Source organism: Trachypithecus francoisi, unplaced genomic scaffold (genome assembly GCF_009764315.1).
Source record: "Trachypithecus francoisi isolate TF-2019V2 unplaced genomic scaffold, Tfra_2.0 Lachesis_group8, whole genome shotgun sequence".
NCBI lineage: Eukaryota > Metazoa > Chordata > Mammalia > Primates > Cercopithecidae > Trachypithecus > Trachypithecus francoisi.
The window spans coordinates 61,751,087-61,772,421 of NW_022681473.1; the positions used below are offsets into that span (position 1 = coordinate 61,751,087).

General features: G+C 41.5%; 2 protein-coding genes, 1 long non-coding RNA gene and 1 pseudogene across 3 annotated transcripts; 3 read left to right on the forward strand and 1 right to left on the reverse strand.

The window, feature by feature from the left end:
* Window positions 1–567: 567 nt before the first annotated feature.
* LOC117081062 (olfactory receptor 51I2-like) lies at window positions 568–1,665 on the forward strand. Its single transcript, XM_033206658.1, is given in 2 exon segments — window positions 568–1,091; window positions 1,094–1,665. Coding segments are annotated over 2 exon segments (960 nt in total). The 5' UTR covers window positions 568–703.
* A 10,622-nt stretch (window positions 1,666–12,287) lies between these two features.
* LOC117080646 (keratin, type I cytoskeletal 18-like) lies at window positions 12,288–13,700 on the forward strand. The gene has a single exon (XM_033205862.1). It carries the CDS (start codon window positions 12,335–12,337, stop codon window positions 13,625–13,627), a length of 1,293 nt encoding a protein of 430 aa, XP_033061753.1. The 5' UTR covers window positions 12,288–12,334; the 3' UTR covers window positions 13,628–13,700.
* Window positions 13,701–13,916: 216 nt separating this feature from the next.
* LOC117080647 lies at window positions 13,917–14,866 on the forward strand (annotated as a pseudogene).
* A 1,087-nt stretch (window positions 14,867–15,953) lies between these two features.
* LOC117080648 lies at window positions 15,954–16,905 on the reverse strand. The gene is made up of 2 exons (XR_004435912.1): window positions 16,623–16,905; window positions 15,954–16,064 (listed from the first exon to the last, which is right to left on the reverse strand). It is a non-coding gene; the product is annotated as an uncharacterized LOC117080648 (long non-coding RNA).
* Between the last annotated feature and the right edge of the window lie 4,430 nt (window positions 16,906–21,335).

A 21,335-nucleotide genomic window follows, 5' to 3' on the forward strand; every position in this document is an offset into this window, starting at 1 on the left:
GCCAGTAGACACAATACTTCTTAACTCCCCTACCCTCCAGTTCCTGGTCATTTTTTACCTTCAGTGTGAGCTGATTACATTGACTAGATACAACTGGAGACTCAGCTATCATCATAAAATTTGCTTTAGCTCACAGAACTATTTTGGGTGGGTTTTTAAATCTCTGCTAAAGATATTTGGATGGCTGCTTTTCATCTCTTTTCTTGATCTACCTTTAAACTGTTTTCCTTTGTTTTCTTATTTGCTTGTTTGTTTGAGAATGTAGAAGCTGAATCCCAGAAAAGAAGAATAACAAGCCCATGCCTTCTACCCCTCAGGTTTCTACGGTAGATCTGCAATTTATTTCTACAGGATTACTGTTTCCTCTTTAAAATACAGCATTTTGTACTAAGTTCATCAGGATCACTTTATGTATTTTAAAAGAAAGTATCACTTTGTTAAATATAAAAAGAAACCAGTGTTACATGCTATCAACTGGAACTTTTGTCATCAATAAGCTTAATTTACAGTTATTTCCCCTTTTCATTTAGGTGGAAGTACATTTTAAAATATGATTCACATCTGTCATATTTGCTAGTGTGCATGAACCAATGGCACCTGGTATCAGAGGTGGTGTTCTTCCAATAATTTTGTATTTTCTCCTTATTTTCTACCCAGATTGAAGATCTCACATCTCTCCAGAGCCCTCGGCTGCCTCCCTAGGATGCTCCCTTCCCAGTCCTATGTCAACATCTCCTTCTTCCAACCACCTGCTTTTCTCATGATTGGCATCCCAGGGCTGGAGGCCATTCATGGCTGGCTCACCATCCCCTTCTCCTCCATGTACACTGTGGCCCTCACTGGGAACTGCCTGATTCTCCTGGCTGTGAAGAGGACCCCCAGCCTGCACCAGCCCATGTACTACTTCCTGTCCTTGCTGGCGCTCACCGATGTGGGCCTCACCTTGTCCACAATGCCCACCACCTTGGCTGTGCTCTGGTTTGACTATCGACTCATTGGCTTCAATGCCTGCCTGGTCCAGATATTCTTCCCGCACTCCTTCTCTGTGGTGGAGTCCTCAGTGCTCCTGGCCATGTCCTTTGACCACTTTGTGGCATCTCCACCCCTCTGCGCTATGCAGCTGTCCTCACAAATAATGTCATCATCAGGATTGGGCTGGCCATTGTGGTTTGAGCCACTGTGTCCCTCTTCCCCGTTCCCTTCTTGCTGAAGCGATTGAACTACTGTCCTGGAAAGATCCTCTTGTCTCATTCACTCTGTTTCCATGCAAATGTCATGAAACGGGCCTGTGCTGACATCACGGTCAACATCCTTTATGGGCTCTATGTGGTTCTGTCCACAGTGGGTGTAGACTCCTCGCTTATTGTCCTGTCCTATATACTTAATCTTTATACAGTGATGGGGCTGGCCTCTCCCAGGGAACGCATCCAGGCCCTCAACATCTGTGTGTCTCATATCTTAGCTGTCCTGGTTTTCTACATTCCAGTCATAGGTGTGTCTCTGATCCACCATTTCGGGAGGCACCTACCCCACATTGTGCATGCCCTGGTTGCCTATGTGTATCTCATAGTGCCTCCTGTGCTCAACCCCATCATCTACAGTATGAAATCCAAGCCCATCAGGGAGGCCATGCTCAAGGTACTGAGAAGGAAGGAGCAAGGCTGATGAAATAAGAAAATAACCTAAAAATCTGGAAGGAAAATATGGCCAAACAGTCATATCTTATGCCCAGAAAGCCCTTACTCAAATCTCTTGCCCAGACACATTATGAAGAGTATGACAAGCAATTGGATGCCCTCAGACTGATAGGTAAAGAACAGTCTTGATTCCTTTATACACTCACTAACCTCAGATATTTTCTTCGGTGTTTACTTGCGCAAGAATCTGTACTCATCACTAAAAATGTTAAAAGTGAACCATATCACCTTTGTCATTCACTGGGGGACAATAGTCCTTAAATGCACAATTATAGTAATGTGTAATGAGAATGTGACAGACACACACAAAGTGTTATGGGAACTCAGAAGAGAGTTTACTGGCCCTGCAAGAGGAAATAAGAAAGGATTCAGATGAGAAAGAAGCTGAAAGATAAATAGGGGGTTGTCAAACAGGGAGTGGGGAGCCAACTAATAAAGAAAAAAAATACTTTGTAAATGATTTAGAATAATTCGGTGTACTTGTGGAAAAGCAAGTAGTCAGATGTAATTCAGCATAATGTACATGCCTCTGTTGGAAGAACAACAGGAGATAAGCAATAAATGACTAGCAGTGGAGAGACCTCTTGGGACCTTTAAGACCTGATTGAGACATCTAACCTGCATTCTTTGCTTAAAAGTCTGCCATGGAAGACTATTGCACTGCAGAAGGTTGCACAGACTTAACTGCATTATGGATTAAGAAGGTGAAAGTAGAGTAGAAAAAGAAGGCTAGAAAATCACTTAGGAGGTTGTTATTACCGTCTAAGACAACAAGAATGGATGACAAATTTGTCATCCTAATGAAAAAAATATTAGTAGATGCATTTTAAATTGCATCTACTAGATTAATTAAATCTAGATTTCCAATCCCTGTCCACTGAAAGTGCCCATAGGCAATGACACTGGGAGCAGTGAGCAGAGCTAGCACCCACTCATTGATTTCTAATTATATTCCTCACTACAAATAACCTGAAATCCTTGAAGAAATGGCTAATTCCAAGCATAGAGCAGGGAAAACATTAGGTGATACTGGAATAGACTGTGCCTGAAACTAAAGAACACAAGGACAATAAGCTCATGTAACAGAAAAAAGAACCAGAAACCTATTTGAAAGAGTTACCAAATTGAATATTGGAATACTACATCACAGCACTATTCACATTACTAAAGACATGGAATCAACCTAAATGCCCAACAGAGTAGACTGGATAAAGAAAATGTAGTACATATGCACTAAGGAATACTGCACAGCCATAAAAAAGAACGAGATTATGATCTTTGTAGCAACATGGATGGAGCTGGAGGACATTATCCCAAGCAAAGTGACACAGGAACATTAAGCCAAATGTTGAATGTTCTCACTTGTAAGTGGAAGCTAAACATCGAGTATATATGGACACAAAGAAGAGAATAACAGACACTGGGGTGTACATGAGGATGGAGGGTGCGAGGAGGGTAAGGATTGGAGAACTACCTATCAGGTACTGTGCTTATTACTTGGGTGATGAAATAATCTGTACCCCAAACTCTTGTGACACACAATTTACCTAATTTACCTATATAACAAACCTGCACATGTACCCCTAAAATGGAAATAAAAGTTAAATAAAAATTAGAATACTAAAAAGTATTAATAATTTTGACAGCAATACACAGCAAACAAATTGGGGTTTTCTTTTATTTTTTATTTTTGTGTTTGAGACAGAGTCTCACTCTGTCACCCAGGCTGGAGTGCAATGGCACGATCTTGGCTCACTGCAACCTCCATCTCCCAGGTTCAAGCATTTCTCCTCCTCAGCCTCCCAAGTAGCTGGGACTATAGGTGCATGCCACCACGCCTGGCTAATTTTTTGTATTTTTAGTAGAGACGGGGTTTCATTGTATTAGCCAGGATGGTCTCGATCTCTCGTGATCCACCTGCCTCGGCTGACCAAAGTGCTGAAATTACAGGCATGAGACACCCAGCCTACAAATTGGTTTATTTAAATGTATGTGTCCATAGTGATACTCAAAACAGAGAGAGAGAAAAGAAAAAGAAAAACTCTTCTCTACAGAGGAATGTCATGTATAAATGCAAAAGTTTATAGATTTTGAAAAACGCCACTTGTAGTTTTTAACATAATTTAAGATAAATAAACAAGTGTTTAAAGGACGTTGGGAAACAGAATATTTGCATAATCTCAATGTATCACTGTACAGCTTAATTATAAATAAGAAAAATGAATGTACCTTTATAATAAATAAGATTGATAATTGTTACCCTAAGCACATGAGCAAAGTTAGCTTAATCGATGATGAGACATTGTGAAGTTACGTACCTTCTAATGTGAGCAATAAGAAAACAACATCACATATATGGAATTCCTACCAAAACTATTTTGCCTAAATCTAGCCATGAGGAAATCATCAGAAAAATCTAGAATATGGGAACATTACACATACACACACACAAACTGGCCTAGAATCTTTTTAAAATGCAGCGTTATAAAAAAGTTATCAGGCCTATAATCCCAGCACTTTGGGAGGCTGAGGAGGGTGGATCACGAGACCAGCCTGGCCAACATGGTGAAGCCCTGTCTCTACTAAAAATACAAAAATTAGCCAGGCATGGTGGCACATGCCTGTAATCCCAGCTACTCAGGAGGTTGAAGCAGGAGAATTGCTTGAACCCAGGAGATGGAGGCTGCAGTGAGCTAAGATCGTGCCACTGCACTCCAGCCTGGGCAACAGAGTGAGACTCCATCTGGGGTAGCGAGGGGGAAATATATATATATATATACACAAACATATATATATATACACACACACACATATATATACATATATATACACACATATATATTTAGAATCAATCTAAATTTTAAAAGATTAAAGGGACACGGCAACCAACTATTAACAGAAACCCATCATTATTAGAACAATTGTGACATTTTGAATATATATTATATATTGATTATATTATTAGCTTTAGTATAATTTGCTTAGTTTTGAAATATTATTGTGGTTATACAGGAGAATCTGTTATTAGAAGGTGCATATTAAATATTGATTGAGAAAGATTATAATGTCTAAAATTACATTCAAGTGAGAGAGTAAAAATAAAAACATACATGGATGTGGGCAGGTGTGTGTGTCTGTAGAGATGGAGGGAGAGAGAGAGACAAAAGGAGAAAAACTGTGAAAATATGTTATCAATCTAGTAATGAAAATACAAGTTTTTATTATGTTATTCTTTCAACTTTTTCATAGACTTGAAATGTATAAAGGCTGAAAGCTGTGAGTAGGGAAATACCTATGGGCATGTAGAAATACATGGGTGTGTATGTGTATATGTGTTTACTATAGATGTGCACTATATGTGTATATGTATGTAATTATATATCTATGTATGTGTGTATCTATATCCCTCATGCCAGAGTCCTCTATCATCCTATATTTCAAGAAAGGTGAGACAGTCTCTCAGATAATTACTAGATAAGCACCGAATGCTGGGGGAAGTCTCAAGACAAACAGGATAAGCTGATTGGCAGGTGTTAAGAATGCAGAATTAGAATGCAGAGGAAGCAAAATAATTATGTTTCTTCCTAACTAGCATGTGATTTCCATTGAGACTGGAACAGGGGGTTTGCCAAGTCAGGGGGTTTAACTGTGACCCCTGAACACCCTGTGCTTCCCTCATGCACTTAACACACTATATTGTAATTATAAATAATTGCACCATAAGACTGTGAAATCCTTGAGGCCAGGGACTATATTTTAGTTATACCTGTATGCCTAATGCTTAACTTAGGCATGGCACATAAAAGGTCACCACAAATAAAGTTTCAACAGATGAATGATAACAGAGAAAGAATGGCGTGTAGGGTCTACGGAACTGCTCCGAAATGAGTCTCTCTCTGTGCAGGGTCTAGCACTCCTCCCCCAATTGCATCCAAAGATAGGCAGCAGAGGCATGGACTCATCAATAACCCTACAGCCCTCAATACCCATCAATAACCCTACAGCCCTCAGGAGTGGGTATGTCAGTTTTTCTTACTGCTTTAGGACTCCACTACTTTCTCCATCTATCTAGAAGACCCTTGTCCTCCCAGGAGGAGATAAAAGGTTCTGTCCCCTCTTTCCTGTTCCTTGCTCTTCTCTGCTCTACATGCTTTGCAGCTTGTACACACCTCTAGTAGAGAGCTTGTCAAGTGCTATTCACACTATACTTTGCTTTGACCTCATATTCTAATTGCTCAAGGGCAGCACTGAAGCCTGACTCACAATGAATGCCTTCATTATTGGGCAGAGGGATTGTCCACAAGAGGGCTTCAGGAATGTATTCATTCATTTATTTAACACCTTCTTACTAAGTGCACACCACATACCAAGCAATTCTCTGCCAGGAGCCATATTCCAAAAGTAGCACTACACTGGGGGAGAACCAATGGGCAACCCTCGATCCAAAAAGGCACTTCCTTGCTCAGGAATGGCCTTCCTCTGGCCTCTCACTACTGCCTGAGTGTATAATATTAGGGAATTTACTTTTAATTACACATCATTCTTCTCTGCCAGGTTCTGTGGGATAGCAACAACTTTATTACACAGTCCTCCCAAAGAGACTGCTCAGGCAGGCACTTTCCTAACTGGCAGGAGCACTGGCAGAAATCTGGGAAGTGAGGAAGTTGAAACAGGATTCAGAAACCAATGTATGAAAATATAAATGTTCACTTAATTAGTTTCTGCAGTTCAGCCCCTGAGGCCTCTTCATGTTTTCAATTTAGGTCACATTATAGGAATGAAGGCAGGCCTGTAGGGATATGCAAGACAGCAAGGAAAAATTCTTAGGTTGAATGACTCTCTGCCTCTCTAAAGATAAAAAACAGAGAGCTAGAGAGCTCCCAATAAACATACCTGGTGGCTACATTCATCTCTCCCTGTTTCAGGGCCCTTTTCTCCCCATCTAGCCCCTCAGATTGCCTGATTCATATCTGCTGTTGAAGAAAATGGAGCTCCCACAGTGCCCATGAGGAGCAGACACAGGAAGTGGGGCTGCTTCACCTGGATGTCCATCCCTGGGGGCTAAGATGGAGTGGAGGGAAGACACCACTGACCCTGACGACCTAAAAGGCCATCACTGAGAGAGGCTGCAAAGTGGTCTCTGTGACTCCAAATGGAAAAGCCGATGTCACTGAGGAGCACAGTAAAGCAAGTGAATGAAGTGCCCAGTGAAGCTTCCTGCAGGTGTGGCAGAGTGGAAATGCTATACCTTGAGCACAGAGACAGACATGATGATTCTAGCTCTCTCCTCTGCTCCACAGCTCAGTTGCTCAAATGTAACTCTCCTTCCCAACACACACACCCCAGTCATTTTCTATTGCCCAAGAACAAGTTAGCGGAGAATCTCCTGGGTGGCCTGGGCCCCAGGGATCCCTGGGGAACAGCACCTCACCAGGGCATCTAGCCAAGGGTACAAAGATGGGATGTCAGCTTCAGAGCCTTTCTGGGCTCCTTCAGGATGTGGAGAGGTGAAGAAGGCTTTGACAACAAGCAGGGTGAGTAACACAGGGCCTGGACACAATGCCTTCTGCACTATTTAGAAGGGAAGGGGCCTGCTCAATGAGTCTGAGATCCCCATTCTGTTAGCTACCACCAAAAGGAGGAACCAGTGGGATGAGGGATGAGCAGGTGTCAGAAGCAGGAAAGGAATGAGGAGGCCTGGACTTCCATAGATGGCAGGAACATGCCCCTAGATGAGGGAGAGTAAGGAAGGAGGCAATGTTTCTGAACGCAGAGATTTCTCAATTCAGATCATTATTCAGAAACCTAGACTCTGTGACCAAGGGGATTGATACCCTTTGGTTTCTCTAAGTAGGGTAACTCTGTGAGGGTATCTTAAGATCCCATCTCAGGTAGCATCCTGGGGATGATCTGAATGTTTGCTTGAGACGTCACCTTTCGCCATGAGATTGTTTTTCATATTCTCCTGGATAAGAAGAGCCTTTAAGGAAAGCACTTGACTTTGAGGTAGAGGAAATAAAACATGTTGAGTCACTCCTTTTGACTCTCACAGACACGTACAGTCATGAAAGATTCTTAGAGTATTAAAATAAACGTAAGTTAAAAATCATACACATTTTTCCTCCTTCTTCGGGGAAGAGTTATGATTTTTAAATAGGTTTGACTCTTTTTTGTCCTGGATATAATAGCAGGAAACCAAACCTGGTCTAATTTCCAGAATTGAGAGATTTAACTTTAAACTCTCTGAGTCCATGGGAACTAAGAAACATGGTAATCCAAGCTGGCTACTAGAATGGGTATTCATAGAAAAGAAAGAAAACAAAAGCAAAAATTTTCATTTCAATACACAGAATTCCTCCCTTGTGTCAGGCCTCTCATATCACTGTAATATTTATAATACATGAAAGTTGATGAAAAGACCATTATCTAGAGATAAGAGAGAACTTAGTTTGATTATACAAAGTGCCACAAATTTTTGGCAACTTGTTCTAAGAGGTACTGTACAGTTATATCTTTAAGTGCTCAGCTTCTTGTACTATTGAATCAAACTTAGCATTTTGATCCTTCTACCACATCCAGGAGAAATAGATCAAATATCCAGAGTTACAGAGGACCTGCATGTCAACTAGGAGACAACAGAGAGTTCTAGGATAACGCATTTGTGAGTCACTGGAGAACAGATAAATCAATGCAGGTTAGAAGAAAGGGAAATGTCACATTAACTTCAGGAAGATTTATCCTTAGATTCCCAAAAGTTAAATGCAGAGTCTAGAATTTACCCTGTATTCTGATTTATGTTACCAACAACAAAAAAGACTATTTTCTGGATTGACCTTATGTAACTCTTAATAAGACTGACTGAAAATAACAATTAATTTAATTAATCTGAAGGAGTCATTGATCTTTTCTACAAGCAAACTATACAGTAAAAGTTGTGAACATGGGCGCTAGAGGAGGCTTTATCAAGGCTTGGGGTAAAGAAGAAAGGGATTATATAAATAAAGAAATCATTATTCAATAATGTATTCAGTTGCTCATTCATTGATTGTCCCTGAAAAAAAAAAAAAAAGAGCAAAGATTTGGAAATCACCAAAATCAGGACATTAGGATTGAATGAGGTTTCTGAAGAAATATAACTTGAATTAATAAAAAGAAAATAAAAAAATGGAGAGGCAATTAGCACAATAAAAGGCAAATAGTATGAAGAACCAAAAGGGTTATACTGAGTAAAGAGAGTTTTAAAGAAGTAGGAAAACACTGCATCTACAGAGCCCTAAATCATGTCACCATGAAATATTAGAAGAAAATAGGGACTTCCAGCTAATCTGCTCCAAGCAGCCCACATTTTACCAATCTCTAGCATCTAGTATAATGCAGACAGTTTGAGACTGCTGAAAGGTTTAACTGAAGTAGACCTGAATTTGAATTTGTACTGTCACATCTAGACTGGCCTGGAGGAACTCAAACTCTCTCTCTAGTTTCATTTGTTTTAAAATAATAATATTATTATTGTTATTGTTATTGTTATTGCCATCTTTTTAAGAAGATGATAATATCTACCTTGCATGATTGTTTTATAAGCAGAGATGTATTTTTTACAATCAAAAATGTAAAGAGTCTAATATCTGGAACATAAGAGATACTGAATGATTGATACATTAGTAAATGTATTTGCCCAGCATCAGACAATAACATTAGCAGTATTAGTAGAACAGACTCCACAGAACATTGAAACTAGCCTAAATTTATATCTTTGATTCATGTTTTTTGTTTTTTTGTGTTTTTTTATTATACTTTAAGTTCTAGGGTACATGTGCACAACGTGCAGGTTTGTTACATATGTATACATGTGCCATGTTGGTGTGCTGCACCCATTAACTCGTCATTTACATTAGGTATATCTCCTAATGCTATCCCTCCCACCTCCCCACAACAGAACAGAACCCTCAGAATTAATACCACACATCTACAGCCATCTGATCTTTAACAAACCTGACAAAAACAAGAAATGGGGAAAGGATTCACCATTTAATAAATGGTGCTGGGAAAATTGGCTAGCCATAACTAGAAATCTGAAACTGGATCCTTTCCTTACTCCTTATGCGAAAATTAATTCAAGATGGATTAAAGACTTAAATGTTAGACCTAAAACCATAAAAACCCTAGAAGAAAACCTAGGTAATACCATTCAGGACATAGGCATGATTCATGTTTTAACAGGTGTCTTTGGAAATTCTAACTTTAGGGGAGAACCTGAGGATCCTTAGGCCTGCAGCTTTGGCCCTCCCAGTTAGGAAAGACAATAGTGTTAAGTGATTTAGGGGGAGGCACATTCGAGGACAAAAGACATCAGGAAGGGTGTGCTTAGGGACTGAAGTAAATATTTGTCTGACATTCCTAAATTCTGGGAAATGTTGAGTCAATGGGGTGAAGAAATGATTCTTGTAATTTGTAGCCTGAATTGCAAGGGCATCCAGTGACCCAGTCATTATTCTCTGGGCAAGACACAGAAAGACCCCATATCTTTGACAGTTCTTAGTGAACCAGTAAGAATCAAATCATCACTTCATTTACCAAAACGTTCCTACTACCTATTTTCATTCTTACCCTGAAACTTTCTCATTGATGGGACTTGATTACTAGAGAATGTCAGGATTTTGCACTCAAATCTTATACACACACACACACACACACACACACACACACACCACAGGAGGTTTTTTTATTTGTGGTTTTTTTGAGACAGAGTTTCACTCTCATTGCCCCTATTGGCGTACAGTGGCACAATCTCGGCTCACCACTGTCATGCGCGCACGAAAATGTCATGTGCGTCCCTGTGAAGAGACCACCAAACAGGCTTTGTGTGAGCAACATGGCTGTTTATTTCACGTGGGTGCAGGCGGGCTGAGTCTGAAAAGAGAGTCAGTGAAGGGAGATAAGGGTGGGGCTGTTTTATAGGATTTGGGTAGGTAAAGGAAAATTACAGTCAAAGGGGGGTTGTTCTCTGGTGGGCAGGAGTGGGGGTCACAAGGTGCTCAGTGGGGGAGCTTTTTGAGCCAGGATGAGCCAGGAAAAGGAATTTCACAAGATATTATCATCGCTTAGGCAAGGACCGGCCATTTTCACTTCTTTTGTGGTGGAATGTCATCAGTTAAGGCAAGGCGAGGCAGGGCATTTGCACTTCTTTTGTGATTCTTCAGTTACTTCAGGCCATCTGGGCGTATATGTGCAAGTCAAGGGGATGCGATGGCTTGGTTTGGACTCAGAGGCCTGACAACCACAACCTCCACCTTCCAGATTTAAGTGATTCTCCTGCCTCAGCCTCCCAAGTAGCTGGGATTACAGGCACGCGCCACCATGCCCAGCTAATTTTGCATTTTTAGTAGAGACGGGGTTTCTCCATGTTGGTCAGGCTAGTCTTGAACTCCTGACCTCAGGTGATCCACCCGTCTGGGCCTCCCAAAGTGCTGGGATTATAGGTGTGAGCCACCATGCCTGGCCACGATGGAGTTTTAATAGCTGTTTTATGTGGAAGGCTGCGGTTTTAATCTTTCTTTGATAGATTTAAGCATTTCTTTCCACTCACGTTAGTAAAAAGGTTTTCCTTCTTTGTATACCTGGCAAAGTAATGGTGAGACACCAATGATGTAATTACTGTGAAAGCACTTAGAATACTGCAAAACATGTATTTTCAGTGGAATAACAATAAGGACCAGGACAAAAGCAACAATGATGTGATGATGATAATTATGAGCATTGACAGTGTGCTTTACATCTTAAATAAAATTAGCAAACACTTTCATTTAGTGAAGACACTGTGTGTTAAAGTGAAAGTAGTATAAACTGTATAGTTAACAACAACTAAATTCTATAATACAATATATCATCTTTTATTCTTGAAAATGCTAAGGCCAGGTATGGTGGCTCATACCTGTAATGCCAGCACTTTCAGAGGCTGGGGTGGGAGAACTGCTCAATCCCAGGAGTTCAAGACCAGACTGGACAACACTGTGATATCCTGTCTCTACAAAAATAAATAAATAATTAGCTAGGCATGGGGGCACAGACCTGTAGTCCCATCTACTCAGGAGTCTGAGGCAGGAGTATTGCTTGACCCCAGGAGTTTGAGGCTGCAGTGAGCTATGATCTTGGCACTGCACTCACTCTAGCCTGAGCAACAAAGTAAGACCCTATCTCAAAAAAGAAGGAAGAAAAGAAAAGAAAGAGAGAGAGAAAGAGAGAAAGAGAGAAAGAGGAAGAGAGGAAGGAGAGGAAAGAGATGGAGGAAGGCAGGGAGGGAGGAAGGGAAGGAGATAAAGAAAATGCTAAGACAGTGAATTTTAACTGATCTTCACCACAAAAATCATAAATGTATGAGGTAATGCTTGTGCTAAATAGCTAGATTTCACCATTCCATAGTGTACATATACTGGAAAACTTCATGTTGTACAGGATAAATACACACATTTTCATGTCAATTTAAAAAAATAAATAAACATGAGTGAAAAAAACTAAATTCTTTATCTACCATTATCATTCATGTTTTGCTAACTAGGGAAGAGTGACACTATCCCTTAAGACTTGAATTTCGGTCGGCAAAGCCTGAGTCCTGTCGTCTCGCCTTCCTCCCATACAGCATGAGCTTCACCACTCGCTCCACCTTCTCTACCAACTACCGGTCCCTGGGCTCTGTCCAGGCGCCCAGCTACGGCGCCCGGCCGGTCAGCAGCGAGGCCAGTGTCTATGCAGGCGCCGGGGGCTCTGGTTCCCGGATCTCCGTGTCCCGCTCCACCAGCTTCCGGGGCGGCATGGGGTCCGGGGGCCTGGCCTCAGGAACGGCTGGGGGTCTGGCAGGAATGGGAGGCATCCAGAACGAGAAGGAGACCATGCAAAGCCTGAACGACCGCCTGGCCTCTTACCTGGACAGAGTGAGGAGCCTGGAGACCGAGAACCGGAGGCTGGAGAGCAAAATCTGGGAGCACTTGGAGAAGAAGGGACCCCAGGTCAGAGACTGGAGCCATTACTTCAAGATCATCGAGGACCTGAGGGCTCAGATCTTCGCAAATACTGTGGACAATGCCCGCATCGTTCTGCAGATTGACAATGCCCGTCTTGCTGCTGATGACTTTAGAGTCAAGTATGAGACAGAGCTGGCCATGCGCCAGTCTGTGGAGAATGACATCCATGGGCTCCGCAAGGTCATTGATGACACCAATGTCACTCGACTGCAGCTGGAGACAGAGATCGAGGCTCTCAAGGAGGAGCTGCTCTTCATGAAGAAGAACCACGAAGAGGAAGTAAAAGGCCTACAAGCCCAGATTGCCAGCTCTGGGTTGACCGTGGAGGTAGATGCCCCCAAATCTCAGGACCTCGCCAAGATCATGGCAGACATTCGGGCCCAATATGACGAGCTGGCTCGGAAGAACCGAGAGGAGTTAGACAAGTACTGGTCTCAGCAGATTGAGGAGAGCACCACAGTGGTCACCACACAGTCCGCCGAGGTTGGAGCTGCTGAGACGACGCTCACAGAGCTGAGACGTACAGTCCAGTCCTTGGAGATCAACCTGGACTCCATGAGAAATCTGAAGGCCAGCTTGGAGAACAGCCTGAGGGAGGTGGAGGCCCGCTACGCCCTACAGATGGAGCAGCTCAATGGGATCCTGCTGCACCTGGAGTCAGAGCTGGCACAGACCCGGGCAGAGGGACAGCGACAGGCCCAGGAGTATGAGGCCCTGCTGAACATCAAGGTCAAGCTGGAAGCTGAGAGTGCCACCTACCGCCGCCTGCTGGAAGATGGCGAGGAATTCAATCTTGGTGATGCCTTGGACAGCAGCAACTCCATGCAAACCATCCAAAAGACCACCACCCGCCGGATAGTGGATGGCAAAGTGGTGTCTGAGACCAACGACACCAAAGTTCTGAGGCATTAAGCCAGCAAAAGCAGGGTACCCTTTGGGGAGCGGGAGGCCAATAAAAAGTTCAGAGTTCAAAAAAAAAAAAAAAGACTTGAATTTCATTTGAGGGCATATTAGTTAATGTCTGCATATTACTGGAAAAGTTAATAATACAGACCAAGGGCTAAGAACAATGGAAAGCAATGAAAAAGCCTACACAGCACAAATAAGTGTCTTTCTACCGACAGGTGTCCTGTCAATGTCCTTCTATCTGCTCAGATTGAAGATCTCACATCTCTCCAGAGCCCTCGGCTGCCTCCCTAGGATGCTCCCTTCCCAGTCCTATGTCAACATCTCCTTCTTCCAACCACCTGCTTTTCTCATGATTGGCATCCCAGGGCTGGAGGCCATTCATGGCTGGCTCACCATCCCCTTCTCCTCCATGTACACTGTGGCCCCCCTGGGAACTGCCTGATTCTCCTGGCTGTGAAGAGGACCCCCAGGCTGCACCAGCCCATGTACTACTTCCTGTCCATGCTGGTGCTCACTGATGTGGCCACATCTTGTCCACAATGCCCACCACCTTGGCTGTGCTCTGGTTTGACTACTGGCTCATTGGTTTCAATGCCTGCCTGGTCCAGATGCTCTTCCTGTGCTCCTTCTCTGTGGTGGAGTCCTCAGTGCTCCTGGCCATGTCCTTTGACTGCTCTGTGGTCATCTCCACCCCTCTGCGCTATGCAGCTGTCCTCACAAATAATGTCCTCATCAAGATTTGGCTGGCCATTGTGGCTCGAGCTACCTTATGCCTCTTCCCTGTGCCATTTCTGGTTAAGCGTCTAAATTTCTGCCCTGGTGGTAACATCCTACCCCACTTGTTCTGTTTCCACCCTGATGTAATGAGGTGGGCCTGTACTGACATCAGGATCAATATATGCTATGAGCTCTATGTGGTTGTATCTATAGGGGGCATAGACTCCCTGCTCATCATCCTGTCCTATACCTTCATCCTGCGCACAGTCATGGGTCTGGCCGCTCCCAGGGAGCGCATCAGGGCCCTCAGCACCTGTGTTTCCCACATTCTGGCTGTCTTTGTCTTCTTATTCCAGGTATCACCATGTCCATGATCCACCATTTTGGGAGGCACCTGCCCCACATTGTACATGCTCTTGTTGCCTATGTGTACCTAGGTTGCTCAATCCCATCATTTACAGTATGAAGCCCAAGCCCATCAGGGAGGCCATGCTCAGGGTGCTGAGGGGGAGAAGCCAAGGCTGATGAAATTACAAAATATTATAGGGCCTGGATAACATTAAAGAGACTGCTACAGCCTTACAGAAACCTGTTAGACCTAGCAAGCACTGAAAATCCCTAATCTGTGCTAAGACTGTGGGAAATCCGTAAGGTTTGTTTATGTTACAAATTTGTGTTCAGCATTTACTCTGTAAGAAAGTAGTGATGAGGATGAAAGACTGATAAATAAATGAAATGTGTTCCCTTGTCTCCGAAAGCTCACAACCTTGTGCCAGGAAAAAGGCAAGTAAAGACACAACCAGAGTATAAACCAATAAGAGCCATAATAAAGTTCCTTTCAAAAGATTACTAGAGATTACAAATTGGTCATTGACAGAACATGCCTGGGAAGGTGTGGCAAGCTTCCACAAAGAAGATAATAATTTGTATTTCACCTTGAAAAATTTAGAATTTTTCTGTGCAAAGTAGGAATTAAATAAGGAAGAGAAAAATCTAGAAAAAAAAGAGCAACATGAAAAGGACTCCACGTTTTGAACAAAGAAAAGTGTTTGTGAAAAGGTTTGCATTCCTGTACTTCTTTATGTCTCTACCGCTTATGTCTTTACAGCCATGGCTGTGGCACAGGGTAAGAAAAGGGAGTGGTGGGGGATGAAGAAGTAGGTGACCAAATTATATAGGACTGTGCGTATTATGCTAAGTTGTTTGGTTTGTATCTAGTACCTAAAAATCATTATTTTTTTACTATAAGTTAGTAGTATAAATTGCAGATTAGAAGTGCTTTGGACATATGGACAAAACTGGAGCCAGAAGACTCATCAGTTTAACCTCTTATCTGACCTCAGAGATTTCCCAGATACCTTTTATGCTGCCTGGAACATTCTCATTCCCCCCATGCCTGCATCTCATTTCAAATAAAGTATAAACCTAATTTCTCAGAAAATCCTGTCTTATTAATTCTCCTTTCCAGATTATTCAAGGTATTGTGTTTGCTTCCTGCATGTATACAATAGTCTGTCATTCAACTAGATGGTAAGCCCCAAGGGGGCCAACATATACTCAGTGCCTAGTGCTGTTGGTGGAACAGCAGATGTTCAATAATTATTTTGAATAATTATCTTGAAGATTTAATGATAAATTATTTTGGACAGGAGATAAAGCAATGGGTTGTTTAATTTAAGATGTAATCTGGAGATGTCTTCCTCTAAGGAGCTTTTGGTCCTTCCTAGAAAAGAATACATAAAAATAACTGTAAACATCGTGAGAAGGTTTTCAGCTATGTTGGGTAGATGAACTGAAGGTATGAGAGACGCAATACTACTGACTGGCTAAATTAAGTATTCTCTCTTAGTAAAGAAAAGTTCCCTAATTTCTCACCCTAGGGGGTTTCCCGGGCCTTTTTGCTGGAAGTGATGACCTTCACACCTCAGTGATATAAGTACTTTGACTCCATAAAGGGTTCTTGTTGAAAAAACGAAATGAAAAAGGGCTTTAGAGGATACAATACTAAGATTTGTTTATGTGTGTCTGCTGGAATGCACCTTCTTACAAGGTGAAGTTGTAAGGACATGTGTGTCTTTCTCTTCACCTATGCCACTACCCCTCCTACTGCTGAAGAAGGAATTCATGAATTTTACAAGTACAAATACAGCCAAGAAATTTTTACGTTTTCCTTCAAAAGCTAAGTGCAGTGTAGCCCCCGCCCCTCCCGTAGTCTAAGTTAGAGAAGAACACTAACTTCCTGTTTTTCCTTCTGTGCTCAGCAAGCCTTATCTGTACTCACCAGTTTCACTTTCCTCGAGGCTCAGCGAGTTCCTGCTTCACCTCCTCAGCGCAGCTGCAAAGTTACAAGGTTGACACAGAAACGTGGTTTCCCAAGGATGTAGAACATGTACTATAGACAAATGTAAAAAACTGATCAACTGGCTTTGTTCTCGCTTCTGTAAATATGCTTCCGGCATCAGGTAGCTCCCAGCCACTGACTGCTTAGAAGGTGGCTGCTTTCTTTGTCCAGGGCTCAGACTTTCCTGGACACTAGTCCTACTGAGCCAGGTGATCAGTAGGTATTTAATAAATACCTTTCCTGAACTCACTCTGTTCAGTCTCTCCTATCTCTGATTGTCCCACAACACTATGTGTGAGGTCGATTTCACAAGATCTCAGTATGTAGTGTCTGCATTGGGTAAGTAGGATTTTATGTTACAGTGTTTAAGAACACGAGCTTAAGAGTCAGGAAAACAAAACTTACTCAAACTCTGTCACAACTGTCTCATTCATATCAGCAATCTGACTTGGAGCATTTTATTCTTCATGTATTAACAAATAGTTCTTTTATTTTTTCTTGAGTGAGCCAGACACTCTGTTACATGATGGACAGGAACACAATGCTACCAAAACCAGACTTGATCCTTGTGGAAGGAATACACATTAATTAAATATGTTTACAAAGAAATATAAATTTGCAATAGCATTAAGCACTATCCATTTAGGCTTCTCTTCCCCCAGGGGACTGTACATTCCATAAGAGAAGTGTTTAAACCACCTTTGTTCTCCATTGCATTCTGAGTGCTGGGTTCACACTTATTTTAATAGCACTAAGAATGTATTTGGTGACTGCATTAGTTTCCTGTTGCTGCAGAGAAAAAAAAAGAAGCAGCTTAAAACAATACCCATTTATTAGTTCATATTCTGAAGGTCAGAAGTATGGGTGAGCTTCTTAGCCTTATGAGAAGTATGGCTGGGTTCTTACAAGGCTAAAATAAAAGTTTCAGCAAACTGGGTTCTAATTTGGGAGCCTTGGGGAAGAAACTGCTTCCACCTTCATTTTGGTTATTAACAGAATCTAGTTCCTTGAAGCTGTGCCACTGGGATCACTTTTCCATTGCTCTCCGTTGGCGTCCCTCAGCTCCCTAGGCTGCCCACATTCCTTCTCACGTGCTCCTCCATCATCAAGCCAGCAACAGCACATCACATCCTTGCCATGCTTTGAATATCTCTGACTTCTTCTGTCACCAGCTAGAGAAATGTCTTGTTATTAAGGTCTCATGTGATTAGATCAGGCCCACTGGGCTATAATATCCCTATAAGAAGATCCAGTTGTGCAATACAGCATATAACACAATCCCAGGAGTGACATCTCATAATATTCAAAGGTTCTGGAAACCAGAGCAGGATATTTCTGTAGGGCCATTTTAGAATTCTGCCTATGAAAATGACTAAATAAGTGAATTAAGAATAGATGGTTCTGGCCGGATGTGGTAGCTCACACCTGTAATCCCAGCACTTTGGGAAACCAAGGCGGATGGATCATGTGAGGTCAGGAGTTCAAGACTAGCCTGGCAAACATGGTGAAACCCTGTCTCTACCAAAAATAGTAAAAATTAGCTGGGCGTGGTGGCGGACGCCTGTAATCCCAGCTACTGGGGAGCCTGAGGCAGGAGAATTGCTTGAATCCAGGAGGCGGAGGTTACAGTGAGCCGAGATCACACCATTGCACTCCAGCCTGAGCGACAGAACGAGACTCCATCTCAAGCAAACAAATAAAAGAAAAAGAATAGATGGTTCTATAAACGTATAAAATAAGGGTATCTGACCTGCCCTAAGGTGTAAGGAATGATTTTTCTCAAGAAACAATAATTAAGCGGAGGTCCGAATGTTAAATAATAATAATAATAACTGGGAAAGAATGTTTAGGAGAAGGAGTATTAGGCATAAAAAACCATGTCTCCAAAGAGCTTGTGGAAGGAGGTAGTATGGTGAAACCAAGGAATGAAAGAAAAGACAGTGGGACTGGAAGTCAGTGAGCAAGGAGCCTGTGGTTGAAGAGAAGACTAAAAATAGAAATGGGTTCAACCAAAAAGATGGGAAATATTAACAGTATTTTAGACAGAGGAGAGAGTGGTTTTGACATGAGCACATTTGCCTTTGGAAAGATGGTTTTACACTGTGTTGCAGAGAATAGATTGAATTACAGCTATAATGCATGCAAATTTACTACTTACAAGGCTATTAAAATAGTCCAGATGAATTTATTGTGGCTTGAACTAGGGAAGTAGTGGTACAAATAAGAGAAATATGGGATCAAAGTTACAAAAGCAGTAGAAATTATGTAACTTTATTTGGAATTAAATATGAAGGTTAAGAGAAGAAAAAGAAAAGGCCATGATTCACTCCTAGGTTTGAGATTTGCACATCAGAATAAGTGGTGGTGAGATTAACTGATATATGAAACATGAATGATGAATATAATTGCATAAAGAATATCATGAGTTTAATTTTTGGACACTGTGAGCTGGAAGCATCCAAATGTCTGGGTTACATAGGCCATTGGACCTATGTGCCTAGAGCTCTAGACTAGCCCAATAGTCTAGTCTAAAGATACAAATTAAGTCACTGATATACAAATGGCAAAGTGAGTGATGTGTGTGTGTGTGTGTGTGTGTGTGTGTGTGTGTGTATGTGTGATTGCATACGAATTAGAGGCCACTAACTCAAATTTTATAGACCAGCAGCAAATACAAGTATTAATTGTGTAGGAATTAGAGGCCTGATTTGAGGCCTTTTTACACCATATTCTCTCACCAGGCAGAGTAGAATGTATGTGCAAAGGAAACTGAGAAGTAAGCAGAGATATAAGAAGAAAAACATGAATGTGATGCCACAAAGGGCAAAGGAAGAAAATGTATCAAAAAAGAGAGTGGTCAACTATATTAAATGTTGTTGAGAAATCAGGGAAGATAAAAACTAAAACCTCAGACACACAGAGGTTCCTGATGATGTATAGTAAAAGTTATTTGGTAGTTTCACCAAGGCCAAAACTAAACTGGAATAATGGAAGAGTTATATGAGAGATGTGTAAGTGAAAGTAAGTTATAGATAACTTCTCTGATAAATTTGACTATTAATGGAAAGAGACAGAAGGAATATGAGTTTAGACAGATTTATACTGGTTGTTATCATTGTTGCTTTTAATATGGAAAGGGACTTGAACATGATAAATGCTTGGAATGATTCATTTGAGAGAGCAAGGTTGAATATCCATCAGGGAGTAGAGACAATAATGTAAGTTTCCTAAGAAGTTGGGATGGAAGTGATCCAAAACAAATTAATAGAAACCTATATGAGACACAGCTTGATGTCATAATGATTAATAAGGACTTTGTGATACTTATGCTAGTGTGAGGAAATACTTCCTTCTTTGATAAATTTATACCTCTTATGTAGGTATAAATATACCTCTTACGTAAGCATAAAGGAAGAAGAGCAGTCTTTCCTGAGCCCTTCAGTTTTCAGTTATTATTTCCTTTAGTTTTTAATCTATTTATTCAACAACTATTAAATTTGTGTTTTATTTAAAAGGCTAGAATGCTTTAAGAACAACAAAATCATTTTCAGAGACTTGACACACTAATACTTTATTTTTCACTTATCCGACTGCCTGGAACAAATACAAGTGGGAGTTGCAAATGACAGGTTTGGCTCTGCACAGTTTTTTCAGGAATCCAGGCTTCTGGTGATTTACTCTGTGTAACACATAGCTTCCCAAGTCACATTTAATGTCAACATGAAAGGCTGCACATGGGAGGGTTTTATGATCCAGGTATAGAAGTGGCACATGTTTCTTCCATTCACATTGGAAGTAATGGCTAGAATTTAATAATACCCAACTCAAAGAAGGCTGGAAAATTGCCTGGCTATGTGTTCAGGATGGAAGGAATCAGGTTTGGTGAAAAGTAACCAGTACTGAGTATAAGCACTATTATGTTCTAGCAGTCAATGATGAACAGAGATGATATTCAATAATAAACAGTGCCCTCATGGGCTTACAGTCCATCAGCAAATACAAGTATTAAATAGGAATTTCCAAACATGGTATCCATTACAAAAGGGGATGAAAGCGTGTTATAGGAATCCATATCAGGGAACCTGAGGCTTGAAAAAGAAAATGACTCTTACCACATATATGATCACATGTTTTAGTATTGGTTATTTGAGTTTCTTGGTTAAGACTGTTGTCATATCCTGTTGAAGATGAAACCTATTAACCCTTGGTAATAGCCCCTCAGAAGCAAAAATGCCTGATTCCCATGCCTAAATCAGATTGCTTTCCTGGTCTCAAAGTCCCTGTTCCATACTACACAAAGCCCCAAATAAAGCATAGTCCTGAAGATTCCCTCACTTTCCGGCTACTAGTCACACTCAAAAGGCCAGTGTTATCTTCAACACCTGCCATTCCATACTTCCCATTGTAACTGGTGGCTCCCTAACCTCACTGCCTATCAGAATCACCTATGGAACTTTTAAAAATAAATAGCTTGCTATAAGCCCTATGGCAGACTTTCTGAATAAGAATCTCCCATAATAGGGAACCTAGAAATTACTTCTCCTTCCAAGACACAGGTAAAGTGGCAATTGGACCAGGACAATAAGCAATAGCTAGTGGGACTAAAGCCATGAGTTCTGTTACCAGGAAATTCCTAAATACAACACTGGATGA